This window comes from Phyllostomus discolor, chromosome X, assembly GCF_004126475.2.
Source record: "Phyllostomus discolor isolate MPI-MPIP mPhyDis1 chromosome X, mPhyDis1.pri.v3, whole genome shotgun sequence".
In the NCBI taxonomy this organism is placed as follows: Eukaryota; Metazoa; Chordata; class Mammalia; order Chiroptera; family Phyllostomidae; genus Phyllostomus; species Phyllostomus discolor.
In genome coordinates, this window is record NC_050198.1 from 51,992,011 (window position 1) to 52,006,617 (window position 14,607).

At 39.9% G+C, this 14,607-nt stretch overlaps 1 protein-coding gene across 4 annotated transcripts in view; it reads left to right on the forward strand.

The window, feature by feature from the left end:
• Positions 1–200: 200 nt before the first annotated feature.
• CHRDL1 (chordin like 1) overlaps positions 201–14,607 on the forward strand; it is a 150,023-nt gene continuing 135,616 nt past the window's right edge. For 3 of the 4 annotated variants that reach the window (XM_036017156.1, XM_036017158.1, XM_036017159.1), the window contains exons 1-2: positions 202–847; positions 4,260–4,407. In XM_036017156.1, the coding sequence (XP_035873049.1) occupies positions 4,329–4,407 (79 nt within the window). In that variant the 5' untranslated portion in view covers positions 202–847; positions 4,260–4,328. Of the gene's footprint in view, positions 906–4,259; positions 4,408–14,607 lie in introns of all 4 variants that reach the window. The other variant, XM_036017157.1, reaches the window with a different exon arrangement.

A 14,607-nucleotide genomic window follows, 5' to 3' on the forward strand; every position in this document is an offset into this window, starting at 1 on the left:
ATTTCTATGTCATCCCCCCTCTCTCTCCACACACGCATATCCACCCTGCCTTTAAGTACACCAACGCTTATCACTTCATTAGCTGCAGTGGGGATTTGGGAAACGACCCGAAATGATAAGCAGCTTGGTAAGCCAGCTCATCCTGTGTCCTGTGCACCAACTAAGGACCAGACAAGGTGTATGCACCAGAGAGGCCGTTGTGCTGGAGAAGAAGGGTGCAGAGTTCCACTTGGAGGGTAGCTGGGGTCTCATGGTGGCCGCGAGAGGTGATGAGCTCCTAAATGCATCACTCTCAGAAGAGGAGGGTCCGGAGGAGATGCGAGGTCCCTTTAAGACCCCAAACCTTGCTTAGCCAGAGGAGGGGGGGTGCAGTGGGGGCTCTGCGTGGTGGCAAAATAGCCAGCTGAGCCTCTCAATTTCTCTGGATTTCTTAACTTTTGGGTGTGGGGAGCAGGAATAAAGCCGTAGTGCCAATCATAGAAGGGGTGCGGACTGGAGAAGGGGTGTGGGCTGGCAGCGGTTGCGCTCTTTTGCAGACTTCCCGCTTGCCTCTAGCGGCCTCTTGGGCCAAGTGGGGATCAGGGAGCGGGTGGGAGGGCGGGCAGGTGGCCCCGGGCTTCCAGCACCCGAGCCTTAGCTCTGCCCCCTGGAGCAGAGCAAACGCTGCTCCCTCATGGTGTGAGGGCGGTGATGTTTTTCCTCCCACCCACTTTTGGGTTCCCCCGCCCCCGCTCGCTCCAGCGCACTCTGGCTCTCTCCACAACCTGCGAGCCACAAACCTCGGAGCAGCGCCCTGGGGAGCTGTATGCGTGTACCCCCGTGGAAGACCGAGGAGGCCAGTGAACAGGTCAGTGAGCGGTGCTGGGAGCCTGCTTCCCCGACAGTCCTTTCCAGCCTTTGCACAGGTGGGGTATCTTATGCTGGCGTGAGCGGCTCCTGAAAGTTCTCCGATGGTGCCCCAATCTCTCTCGACTTGCCATCCCAACTCGATTTAGGGTTCAGCTGCCAGTGGTTGGGGTAGAGGCGGGGCCCACGGTGCCGGACCGAGGCAGGTTGGGGACTGTAGATTCGAACTGAGCAGTTTCCACTCCCTACGCAGTTTGCGTACTTCCATGCTCTGGTGCTTCGGAATGCCAATTGGGAAGTTATCTAATGGGTCCTGCAATCCCCTTAGTTATCGCGTATGCCCTGAGCCTTTTTTCTCACTTGCTGAAATTCCCTGGACTAGTGGGTGATTAATACATGCCAAAGTTAATGAAACAGGGAAGGACAGGGGAGAGGCTCCTCTAGACTCTGGAGACTTGCCACATTTTTCAACCGAAACAGTTGGGGTCAGAATTTTGAGAGGCTAGACTCAGGAAGCAACGCAGTATTGTCAGAGTTCAGGGCCTGCAAAGCCCACTAACTCTATGAGAATTGGCAACTGAGAGTTCTTTGGGCTCCGGGTGGTTGGGGTTGTTGTGGGGCATAAAATGAAATTATAACAAGGTGTGTTGCAAGCCATTGTTTGTCAGTAGTAAGTAGCAATGAAGGTGCTGACTCTAAGAGATCCCCAGGGCTGGAACTGCCATTTTGCAGTGGCAATCCACCACCAAGTGAACTGAGCTTTTCTTGTCGGAAGGTAGAGAGGGGAGAGGATATAAGCCAACACTGCCCGAGACTGCAGCATTTTATTCTCAGAAAAAAGAATTGCTACCCTGGAGGCTGTCCCACAAATGATAGTGAATATGAGATTACAAGGTCCATCAAACCTCTCAGGGAGGATTAAAGAGACACTGTGGGGTGTGAAGAACTGGCTGACATATGCTCAGCCATTAGCCTTCCTTTGAGAATATCTCTTTGGTTCTGTTCAACCCAGGAGACCTCTTCTGAGAATGGACAGGCTCCTGACAACTGGATGGCCCATATTGCCTTGTAAATTACAGCTGAGCAAGGAGACCTTGGGCACTTGGCTTGGTACAAATGAACAATGCAAATGCTTGTTTCATGGATGTGCCTTAATGAACACATTTCTTTAAATTCTGACATTTTTTTTCTCTTGTAAAGCCCACTCTCCTTCTCCCCTCCCCAATGTTAGTTGCAGGGTTTTGTTTTCTTTCTGGATCCCCCAACAGCCTGTCAATGACTACATTTCTAAGTAACCTGCAAAAGAACCAGTGCAAGTTCAATGGCACAACAGCCTGTGTGAAGCAGAGAGAGAGTTAATGCAGAAATAACTCCAGTTAACTGGGTCAAAGTATAATTTGAAAAATTAAGGACAGTTTGGCTCTTTGCAAGTGCAAGAGACCGCATGTTTGCTGAGCAATACTTGTTTGTGTTTATTGCTACAGTCCCAATAAATGTCTCACACCACCCAACTCCCCAAAAAGAAAAAGTAAAAGAGATAAAGAGAAGTAGAATGATGAGGAGACTTGGAGAGGGAACTCTTCTCAGTTTGTGTTTCTGCACAGAATACAAAGGCAGGACTTCAGGATCTTGTAATTCAAACGTGAAGATTTATAAAGCAATTAGTTTTCTGATGTTCTCCATCACAGCCTGGGAGGCCACACATTAGAGAAACACCAAAAAGATAAATGACTCTATTGTTACCGACTTTTCTATTTGCTCATAACATTCCTTGGGACCCCCAAAAAGCAAAAAATTCTAAGAGCTGTTTTCTTGCCAGTATGAATTATGAAGCAATGCTACTGTTCACCGAATCGCCCAACCATCGTACAAGGAAAATAACACTGTTAGTTCTTGCATGGGGAGGCCTGAAAAATGTGATTTGAGAAATACTCCCTGAAATCCATATGTGATTGTGATAAATTGGATTTCAGTGGTTTAAAAATCTTTTTCCCTTGGAGACTTGGGGAATAAGCTTATTAAAGTAGACTCAGGAAGAACCTCCCAATTGTTCATGGACATGATTTGCTTAAAGGGAACCTGGTAGCTCCAAGAAGACAGAGACATTCTGAGTGATTGAAGGTGGACCATAAAGTCACAGAGGAGACCAAGACCTCAGAACCCAGACCTTTGGCAGGCTTAGAACATGTCCTAGGAGAATTAGTTCTTGTTTAAGGAGCAGGCAGGAGGTAGAGAAGGCAGAATGGTACTGCAAATCCTGACTGATGGCACAAATTATTCTCTATAATTAGTTATTCTTTGGTTACACATTCATAATTTGAAACAATGGATTTTCAGTTATCCAGGCAACTTTATAGCATTTAAAGTAGGAGCTGTGGTATCATACTACCACACAAAGACAATTCAGTTCTCCAGAATGATCATCTTGCATTCCTTCCAGCTCTTTATAATAGATCCTTAGGTTGAATCCTCTGAAAAGATTAATGAGCTGAATTCCCACTCACAGTTAGCCCAAGACTGAAATGTGGTGTTTCTTGAATATTTAAATATTATCAAATTACCAATCGGAAGTTTTGCAAACTCTAAAGCCTATGGAAATGACTTGTAACTGGACATGAGCTGTAGCAAAATTTCTGTACTTGAAGGCTCAAGAGATTTAAGACTTCTACCCCTTAGAGTGGAAATGTAAGTCTCAAATTTTTAAGAATTGTAATTGCTTTAAGGGTCTTTTGCATGGTGATATAATGTAAACACATTACCCATTTAATTTTGCCTAAATTCCCTGAAAAGTGGCCTGTTTTAAGTTTCCATTTCACAATATGCCAGAGCCATTCAGGTATTTAATTGCATTCATTTGCTAATTACATCTGTGTTTTCCAACATAAGTAACCCAAACTGAAGAGCCTTGTATATCAAATGGAAGACAGGGGAGAAACACTGGCCAATTTGTGCCTGATCCCTGAAGGATTAATAAAATAGTCGTCTTGAAGCTAAGATTAGTTAACTTTCATTTCAGAAATTGTTTGGGTCTCATAGCTATTATTTTTATCTAGTTTGCCAATGTAGCTGTTTTGCAAACCCCAGTTTCCCTTCTCCCAAAGAAAATCTCTTGAGAAATCAATTTAATTCCCTTAGAAAGGAGGATTTTAAAACTTATTTTTGTTTCTGTATGACTTGCTTGTTAAGATTCAGCCTTAACATTGGATAGGAATGCATGTTCATCAGCTTAATGTTTTTTCCCATAATCTTTGCAAGACAGGAGAGGCAGGTTCTCTTTCTTACTCAGGAAAACAATGCTTGCACTTATTTAAATTCTCCAAAGTTTTTTTCTGCTAGCAAGTTAGAAGCACCAGTGATCTCCATCACTTTCAGAGGCTCTGTTTTAAGTCTTCTTTCTGCTTTCTTCCCAACAGCTTGACTACACCAGACCCTGAAAGTTTTGAGTTGTTTTTTTAAGTGGCCAGAAAGAGGAAAAGTGAAAAATGGGAGGAATAAAATACATCTTTACCTTGCTGCTGTTCTTTCTTTTCCTAGAAGGAAGCAAAACAGAGCAAGTAAATCGTAAGTGTCTTGAGTTTAAAAAACAGGATACTCTTGTAATGTCTCTGAAAATGTGGTTATAATCTGTGTTGATTGTGATATAGACCCAAATGTGCCCATGTCATTATTCCAAGAGAAGAAAGTGAATGTTACTGGTTTATACATGGATTGATAAAAGAATAAGAACTTTGAATTAGGTCAGCTAAATTTGGGTCTGTATTTCTGATTATAATGTAGTTATCATCTCATAGAACACATGACATATTAGCCTATTTTCCTTTTTCTGTTTTAAAGTGTACAGATCTCATTCCATTTTATATAACTGTAAAAATATCTGACAGATGAGCTGGATTTCCTCCCAGATTTCAGACTCTTCAACAAAAGTTTTCAGTTTATGAAAAGGTATAGCAGAAAACAGAAAAAGTAAATCGGGCTGTGCCTATTCCCTAATGTCAAAAATGAAGAAGGAAAAAACTTTCACATAAACTGGATTCAGGTGAAGAATCCTTTGAGGAAACTGAGATCCAGGGACTATGAGCAAATTGGATGCCATTTATTGAAAGGAATGATTCCTCCCAAAGCCAGGGAATATTTTGAGAAAGTTAGTGATCTGTGTGATGGGTTAACATGTTAGAGAAAGCAGAATGGTAGGAAGGGGGGCTAATTAACCCTCTTTGCTGCCACATTTGGGAGATTTATGAGTAACCGTTGACATCTCTGTTCTTGTTAGGTGCTTTCTGCTGCCTTCATGCAGTATGAGCCTCACCTTCTTTGGGCCACATGCAACCACCTCTTAGGTGGATGATTGCTCCAAATTTGAAAGAAAATCCATAGCTCTAGTTCCCCTTTTTTGGCTGTATCAAAAGAAGCACAAAGTGGAACTGGTCCAAGAAAGGGCATTCTCTGCTCCACTGAACTTATTCATGAGAAGGAACTGTGAAAATATTCCTGGTAGGAGCTAAAGCAGCATCTGAAGCCCATCATTTAAACATTGATCTCCTTTATCATCATAAGTTACATATATTAGGCATGAAGTTTCTTGACAGGGGGAAAAGTGTCCAGACTATTCCATTGTTTTGTGTGTTTCTGTACTACTATGATTTTCATAGTAAACTTAGTCTTCCTGGGAGAAATAGTCATTTTAATCAGGCTTTTAAATATGAGTGATATATGGTGATTTCTAGAAGGTTTGGGCCATAGGAAGAAGTTTAGCAGGGTATGCTTTCATTAGGAAAGCTTCTTCAATCAGCCTCTCCCCTTGCATCCCTTAAACAATATTCTTCTTCCACATGAACGTAATCCATCAGATCTCTTCTTTTCTAGATGTCCTCCTTGATTTTAGTGAACCTGATAGAAAAGTTGTCCATCCATTCTCAACTCAGGTCAGCCCACCATCAGCTGGGCTTAAAATCCTTTCTTTCTTAGGAAGGAACTTTCCTTATGCCCTGTTACTGATGGCATCATGGACATATGGGGCAGCTCTTAGGAGATAATCTCTTCTGAGAAGCTTTCCATGCTTTTGAAGAATTAAGGAATATTGTCCATGCAACATAGATCTTAGTTGACAAACCAAAGAAAAATACAACTTAAAAACTATTTGCAAACCAAAATCGATCACTTTTTAACATTTCCTACTGCCTATGAATTTGTCCCAAGCCCTTTTGATATTCAATTGGTGTCAGAATGATTATGTAACACATGGCCTAGGGTGCCAGTTTTGGTCTGGTGTTTCAGGCTTATAATCAGAGGATGAGGCCAAGGTCATGGTCATTCCTTGAATGAACCATTCAGCATCATTCTGTGTGGCCACACCAAAGCTAACTGTCTCAAAGACACGTGCAAACTTACCTCTACTAAAGTGGAAATCTCAAAGCATATGCCCTATATATGTTGCCTACACATGCACTCACCAACACAATCACTGCATGCACAGGGCTCTATACTTCAGTTCTAACAGTGAGAAATTAGAAGCAGTGGAAATATCAATCTACTGGGGAATGGTTAAATAAATGATCCATATAATGGACTACCATGCAACCATTAAAAACCTGCTTATTGAAAATTTGACAGTCCTGGAAGATACTTGTGTTAACTTTTAGAATTTTTTATTTTCTAAAAAAATATTTTACAAAACTATATGAAAGTATTTCAGCTTCATAAAGAATGTGTATTCCACAACTCCTATCCCACTAACCAGGGGTAGCCATTACTAACATTTTGCTATGTATTCTTTCAAAATATTTTGTCTGTGTTATAAAAATATACTTATATGTCTATAGGGTTTTTTTCTTTTGCAAAAATGGGACAAATGTGTTTTTCTGTGCTTTTATTCAGCAGTGTGTCTAGGATGTCTTTCCATGTCAGAACATTGCAATACAACAGTATCATATTCTTTCTAATGCCTTCATAGTTGCCAGTTGTATAAGTGTGCTATAATTTATTTAATCAGTCCCTATTTGTAGATATTTAGTTGTTTTTAGTTTTTTTCTATTACAAATAAGGTATTAATGAACACCTTTGGGTGCTTAGGCAAGTATTTGTGACAACTTGTTAGGTCAGAGTGTATGTTCAATTTTAATCTTGTAAAGACTGTCAAATTATCCTCCAAAACAGTCATATCAATTTATAAACCCACCATCTTTGTATAAGTGTCCATATTTAATTCCTTCACTAAAAGTATTATTAATCTTGTATTTTAGGACAAGCTTAGTAGGAGAGACCACATTTCAGTTTTGCTGTGATATTTTCCTATTACTGGAGCATTTTTTATTAATGATTTTTGAGAGAGAGAGAAGTTGATTTATTGTCCTACTTATTTATGCATTCATTGGTTGATTATTCTATGTGACCTAAACAAGGATCAAACGCACAACCTTGTTGTATCAGGACAACACACTAACTGAGCTACTTGGCTAGGGCTGGAGTATCTTTTCATTTATTTTTAATCCAATTGTATTTCTTCACTTAATTACTTATTTAAGTTGGGTTGCTTGTCTTATTGACAAAATCTTATTTATTAATGTTTTGTTATTTCAAATTTTGTTATTAACTTTTTGCATTTCAAATAACATTTTCTCTGTCTGCCATTGGCTTCAAACTTTAAGTTGAATTTTTTCATAAAGAATTGTGTGTGTGTGTGTAGGCAGAGCTGTCATTCCTTTACTTTATGGCTTCTGAATTTCTTCTTATTCTTATGGAGGTCTACAAAGTAGAAGAATTCCATATTCTTACATATTCTTCTATTGTTTCCATAATTTGGGGTTTACTGATAATTCCATCTGAAATTCATATTTATGTATGGTATGTAATAGGTAACCAATTTTCTTTTGATTTCTGGGTGGTAGGTTCATGAATGTTATCTTTATTTATTTTTTAAATATATTTTATTGATTATGCTAATACAGTTGTCCCATTACCCCCCCTTATTCCCCTCTATCCTGCACACCCTCTCCCACCCATATTCCCCCCTTTAGATCATGTCCATATGTCATAAGTTCTTTAGCTTCCACATTTCCCATACTATTCTTGCCCTCCCCCTGTCTATTTTATACCTACCATCTATGCTACTTATTCTCTGTACCTTTTCCCCCTCTCTCCTCCTCACCTGTTGCTAACCCTCCATGTGATCTCCATTTCTGTGGTTCTATTCCTGTTCTAGTTGTTTGCTTAGTTTCTTTTGGTTTTGTTTTAGGTGTGGTTGTTAATAATTATGAGTTTGCTGACATTTTATTATACATGTTTTTTATCTTCTTTTTCTTAGATAAGTCCCTTTAACATTTCATATAATAAGGGCTTGGTGATGATGAACTCCTTTAACTTGACCTTATCTGAGAAGCACTTTATCTGCCCTTCCATGCTAAATGAAAGCTTTGCTGGATAGAGCAATCTTGGATGTAGGTCTTTGTCTTTAATGACTTGGAATACTTCTTTCTGGCCCCTTCTTGCCTGCAAGGTTTCTTTTGAGAAATCAGCTGACAGTCTGATGGGAACTCCTTTGTAGGTTACTGTCTCCTTCTCTCTTGCTGCTTCTAGGATTCTCTCCTTCATTTTTACCTTGGCTAATGTAACTATGATGTGTCTTGGTGTGTTCCTCCTTGGGTCCAACTTCTTTGGGATTCTCTGAGCTTCCTGGACTTCCTGGAAGTCTATTCCCTTTGTGAGAATGGGGACATTCTCCTTTATTATTTGTTCAAATAATTTTTCCACTTGATGCTCTTCCTCTCCCCTTTCTGGTACCCTTATCATTCGATTGTTGGAACATTTAAAGATGTCCTGGAGGTTCCTAAGCCTCTCCTCATTGTTTTGAATTCTTATTTCTTCATTCTTTTCTGTTTGGTTGTTTCTTTCTTCCTTGTGGTCCACTCCATTGATTTGAGTCCCAGTTTCCTCCACATCACTATTAGTTCCCTGTGAATTTTCCTTCATTTCACTTAGTGTAACCTTCATTTTTTTTGTCTAATTTGCAACCAAACTCAACCAATTCTGTGAGCATCCTGGTCACCAGTGCTTTGAACTGTGCATCTGATAGGTTGGCTATCTCTTGGTTGCTTAGTTGTATTTGCTGTGGAGCTTTGATCTGTTCCTCCATTCGGGCCATTTTTTTTTTTTTTGTCTTGGTGTGCCTGTTACGTGTGAGGGGCAGAGCCTTGGGTGTTCACCTGGCGGGGCAACTCAGTTGCTGGGTTGTGACACTGTATGTGGGGGTGGGGTTGGAGAGGAAACAATGGTGCTTGCTCCACTGTCCGTTGGACTTCAGTCCCTTCCACCGCTTCCCCCAAGCAAACTGAGTCTTTCTGGTGCTAATTCCTGTGTGGGTGGGCTTGTGCACATTCTAGGACCCCATGGGTCTCTCCAATGAACTCTCCGGTTAGGCTTGGAGTCTCTGCCTGTGCTTCATCCCCCATAGGTGTTTTCAATTTGTGCCCCTAGGCTCTATTTCCCAGCACCAGGACCCTGGGTTGCATGCAGTGCCTCACTTCACAGTCTCCACCTTGCTGGGTCTGCTGGTTACCACCCCATGCCCAGGGTCTGCCAGCTATCACCTGCCTGACCAGGGTCCACCCACTGTGGTCTTGCACACCCGGGATGCCTTATGTGCCCAGTGCCACTGTTGTTTGTGCAGTGACCGCTCTCCACCCGGCTGCCCAAATCCGCCCCTCCTACCAGTCTGGATGAACGTGTCTATTTTAACTCCTTGGCTGTCCAACTTCCATACAGTTCAATTTTCTGTCAGTTCTGGTTGTTACTCTCTTTCTAAATTGTTGTTGTCCCTATCTTGGTTGTGTGAGGAGGCACAGTGTGTCTACCTACACCTCCATCTTGGCCGGAAGTCGTGAATGTTATTTTTGTTCATCATTGTGCTTCTATGTATTTCACAGGTTTTCATAACTAGTACGTATTACTTTTACAACAGGAGAAAAGCCCTTGAAAATAAAAGAATATCTCATTTCCCATATATTATTTCATATTCTATAATAAATAAGAATAAGTATGAGAGTGGAAGAAGGAGAGAGAGTATTTTTTAACTAAGAAAAACTTAGAAAAAACTTCAGGAAATGTGTAACTGTCAGGGTAAAAAACCTTCACGTCTCTCCTTGTTGCCAGACACCATTTTACCCAAGGAAGCCCTGTTTTTTTTGTTTGTTTTTCTGTTTGTTTGTTTATCTTTCACAGGATGGTTCTAATATTAGCTTCTAGATCAAAAAAGGTGCGCTGCAGGCTGTTTGCTATCCTTTTTTGAGTATCAGGGTGGAAAGAAGGGGGATGCCATTATGGTCAAACATACTCATTCAGTTGGTGAAAATCTGAAGAGGTCTAGATTTGTCTAGACATCTATATTTGTGGAAAGGCTGTATTTGTGGAAAGCTGTTTCACAAGAAAATGTTGAGATGGGTGCTGCCACTTCATAGTAGGTAATTAGCCATAGTTACACTTGCTCTTTCAGGAGCAAAGACAGGCTCCGATAACCCAGGAAATACTGATGGTGAATTGCAGCAGAACAATGAGCCATTTGTGGCTTATGTAAAAGTTTGTTACTGTCCAGATCTTCCAAACAAAATATCAACAAAGATATTGTGGCATTGAACAATGCCCTAGATGAAATGGACTTAACTGATATATATACAGACTCCATCCAAAAGAGGTTAAATGCACATTCTTTTCAAATTCATATGGAACATTTTCAAAGATAGACCACATGATAGCACACAAAACAAGCCTCAACAAATTCAAGAAAATTGAAATCACACCAAGCATTTTCTCGGATCACAGGGGACTGAAACTAGAAACTAACCCCAAGGAAAAAAACCCAGAACACTCAAAATCATGGAGACTAAATAGCATGCTATTAAACAATGAATGGGTCAAGAATGAAATTAGGGAATAAATCAAAAGGTTTCTGGAAACAAATGAAAATGAACTCACAACAACCCAAAACTTATGGGGCATAGCTAAGGCAGTCCTGAGTGGGAAGTTCATGGCAATACAGGCATACCTAAAAAAGACAAACATTTTAAACAACCAACCTAACCCTACATCTACAAGAACTCAAGGAACAAGAACAAAAACAGCCCAGAACAAGTAGAAGGATGGAAATAATCAAGATCAGAGCAGAATTAAATGACATAGAGATTAAAAGCACAATTCTAAGAATCAATGAATCCAGGAGCTGATTCTTTGAAAAGATAAACAAAATCAACAAGCCTTTAAGTAGACTCATTAAGAGAAAAAAGAGAGAAGACCCACATAAACACAACCAGAAATGAAAGAGGAGAGATTACAACAGATACTACAGAAATACAAAGGAGTGTAAGAAATTACTATGAAGAACTGTATGCTAAGAAATTGGAAAACCTAGGTGAAATGGACAAATTTCTAGAAAAATATAATCTTCCAAAACTGAATGAAGAAGAAGCAGAAAGCCTGAAAAAACCAATAACAGCAAATGAAACTGAAGCAGTAACCAAAGAACTCCCAACACACAAAAGCCCTGGACCAGATGGTTTCACAGGAGAATTCTACAGAGCATTTAAGGAAGAGCTAACCAACAACCTTCACAGACTATTCAAAAAAACCCAAAAATATGGAAGACTCCCAAACTTTTTTTCTGAGGCCAAAATCATCTTAATCCAAAAACCAGATAAAAACACAACAAAGAAAGAAAACTTCAGGCCCATATCACTGATGAACATACACGCTAAAATGCTCAACAAGATATTGGAAAACCACATCCAACAATACATTAAGAAGATCATACACTATGACCAAGTGGGATTCACCCCAGGGATGCAAGAATGGTTCAATATTCACAAATCAGTAAATGTAATACATCACATAAACAAAAGCAAAGACAAAAATCACATGATCATACCAATAGATGCAGAAAAAGCATTTGATAAGGTACAGTACCCATTTATGATAAAAACATTCAGCAAAGTGGGAATACAGGGAGCATTCTTCAACATAATAAAGGCCATATATGAGCGACCTACAGCCAACATCATACTCAATGGGCAAAAACTAACATCTTTTCACTAAGATCAGGAACAAGACAAGGTTGTCCACTTTCACCACTTCTATTCAATATAGTATTGGAAGTCTTAGCCACAGCGATCAGACAAGAAAGGAAATAAAAGGCATCCAAATCGGAAAGGAGGAAACAAAACTGTCATTGTTTGCAGATGACATGATAGTGTACATAGAAAATCCTATAGACTCCACCAAAAAACTGCTTGACTTAATAAATGAATTTGGCAAAACAGCAGGATATAAAGTCAACATCCAAAAATCAGAGTCATTTTTGTATACCAACAATGAAACAGCAGAAATCAAGAAAAAAAATCCCATTTGAAATAGAAAAAAGAAAAATAAAATACCTAGAAATAAACGTAACCAAGTATTGCCTCCTTGTATGCAGAAAACTACACAACACTTTCTGAAGAAAGAAATCAAGGAAGACACAAACAAATGGAAACATATACCATATTCATGGATCAGAAGAAGTAACATCATCAAAATGTCCATACTATCCAAAGCAATTGACAGATTCAATGCAGTACCTATTAAAGTGCCAATGGCATATTTCACAGACATAGAACAAACACTTCAAAAATTTATATGGAACCATAAACGACCTCGAATAGCTGTGGCAATTTTGAAAAAGAAGAGCAAAGTAGTAGGGATCACAATACCTGATACCAAACTGTATTACAAGGCCACTGTAATCAAAACAGCCTGGTACTGGCATAACAACAGGCACACGGACCAATGGAACCAAACAGAGAGCACAGAAATAAACCCAAGTCTCTACATTCAATTAATATTTGACAAAGGGCCAGCAACATAAAATGGAGTAACAATAGCCTGTTCAACAAATGGTGTTGGGAGCACTGGACAGCTATGTGTAAAAAAATGAAACTCAAGCACCAACTTACACCATACACAAAAATAAATTCAAGGTGGATAAAAGATTTAAATATAAGCCATGACACCATTAAAGTCCTAGAGGAGAACATAGGCAGGAAAATCTCAGGTATTTCATGCAGCAACATTTTTACTGACATGTCCCCTAGAGCTAGGGACATAAAGGAAAGAATGAACAAATGGGATCTCATCAAAATAAAAAGCTTCTGCATGGCTAAAGAAAACAGTATTAAAATAAAAAGAGAACCAACCATATGGGAAAACATATTTGCCAATGATACCTCAGACAAGGGTTTAATCTCCAAAATATACAAAGAAATTACACGACTCTAATTCTAAGAAAGCAAGCAACCCAATTAAAAATGAGCAAGGGACTTGAACAGACACTTCTCCAAGGAGGACATACAGAGGATCCAGAGACACATGAAAAGATACTCAATGTCGCTAGCTATCAGAGAGATGCAAATTAAAACCACAATGAGATACCACTTCACACCAGTCAGAATGGCCATCATAAACAAAGCAACAAACAATTGTTGGAGAGGTTGTGGAGAAAAGGGACCCTAGTGCACTTTTGGTGGGATTGCAGACTGGTACAACCACTCTGGAAAACAGTATGGAATTTCCTCCAAAAACTGAAAATGGATCTTCCTTTTGACCCAGCAACTCCACTGCTGGGACTATATCCTAAGAACCCTGAAACATCAATCCAAAAGAACCTATGCACTGCAATGTTCATTGCGACACAATTTACAATAGCCAAGTGTTGGAAGCAACCTAGGTCCTCATCAGTAAATGAATTGATCAAAAAACCATTGTACATTTACACAATGGAATTCTATGCAGCAGAAAGAAAGAAAGAAGGAGCTCCTACCCTTTGGAACAGCTTGGATGGAACTGGAAAGCATTAAGGTAAGTGAAATAAGCCAGGCAGTGAAAGACAAATACCATATGATCTCACCTTTAACAGGAACCTCATCAGCAAAACAAAGAAACAAGCAAAATATAACCAAAGACACTGAAATAGAGGACAAGCTGACAGTGTTAAAAGGGGAGAGGGGAGGGAGTTTCAGGGGAATTTTAGGGGAAATAAAGGGGATAAGGGTAAGAGTTTGCAGAAACAAGTATAAAGGACACATGGACAAAAACTAGGGGCAGGTGGAAATGGGAGGGAGGTGGGGAGAGCTGGGTGGGTGGGCCGGGTTGGGAGTAAAAGATAGAAAATTGTACTTGAACAATAATTAAAGTAAAATTTTAAAAAAGTTTGTTATTGTCTAGAATCAGCAAGGTTGAAGTCTTTATCTGGTAAAACATTTTCTGTAACTCCATTATGCTCTGTTAGAGTTCTAGTCGAAGAGGCTAGGGAGCTCTTTTGAAGTTCAAAGGAGTGCAACGTTTAGTGCATAAAATACAGGACATATGGGCTGAAGAGTTTGTCTCTTTAGGCAGCTCTAACTTACGTAATGAACTATTCATCAAAGTGAGGTAGAAGAATAAGTTGTTAGGAATACTCAGTTATCTGTTTTGAATAGACCAGCCTGTGTCAAGTCTGGCAAAGGTTCTAGGGAGAATTGCTCGTGTACTTCACAGTGTCAATTCCTAATTTCAAGGTGAGTTAGCTGGATCTTCCCAAGGACTAGATTCTCACCCATTTATCCCTTCAGGAGAAACGCTTCCAACATTTATATTTGGTGGAAAATGGGCCTCTGGATTTCTCAGGAAGGATAAGCCACCAAAAGGTGTAAGGGAGAGAAGAAGACACTGAAAATTTTCAGACATGAAGCATTGCCTTATGGAGCC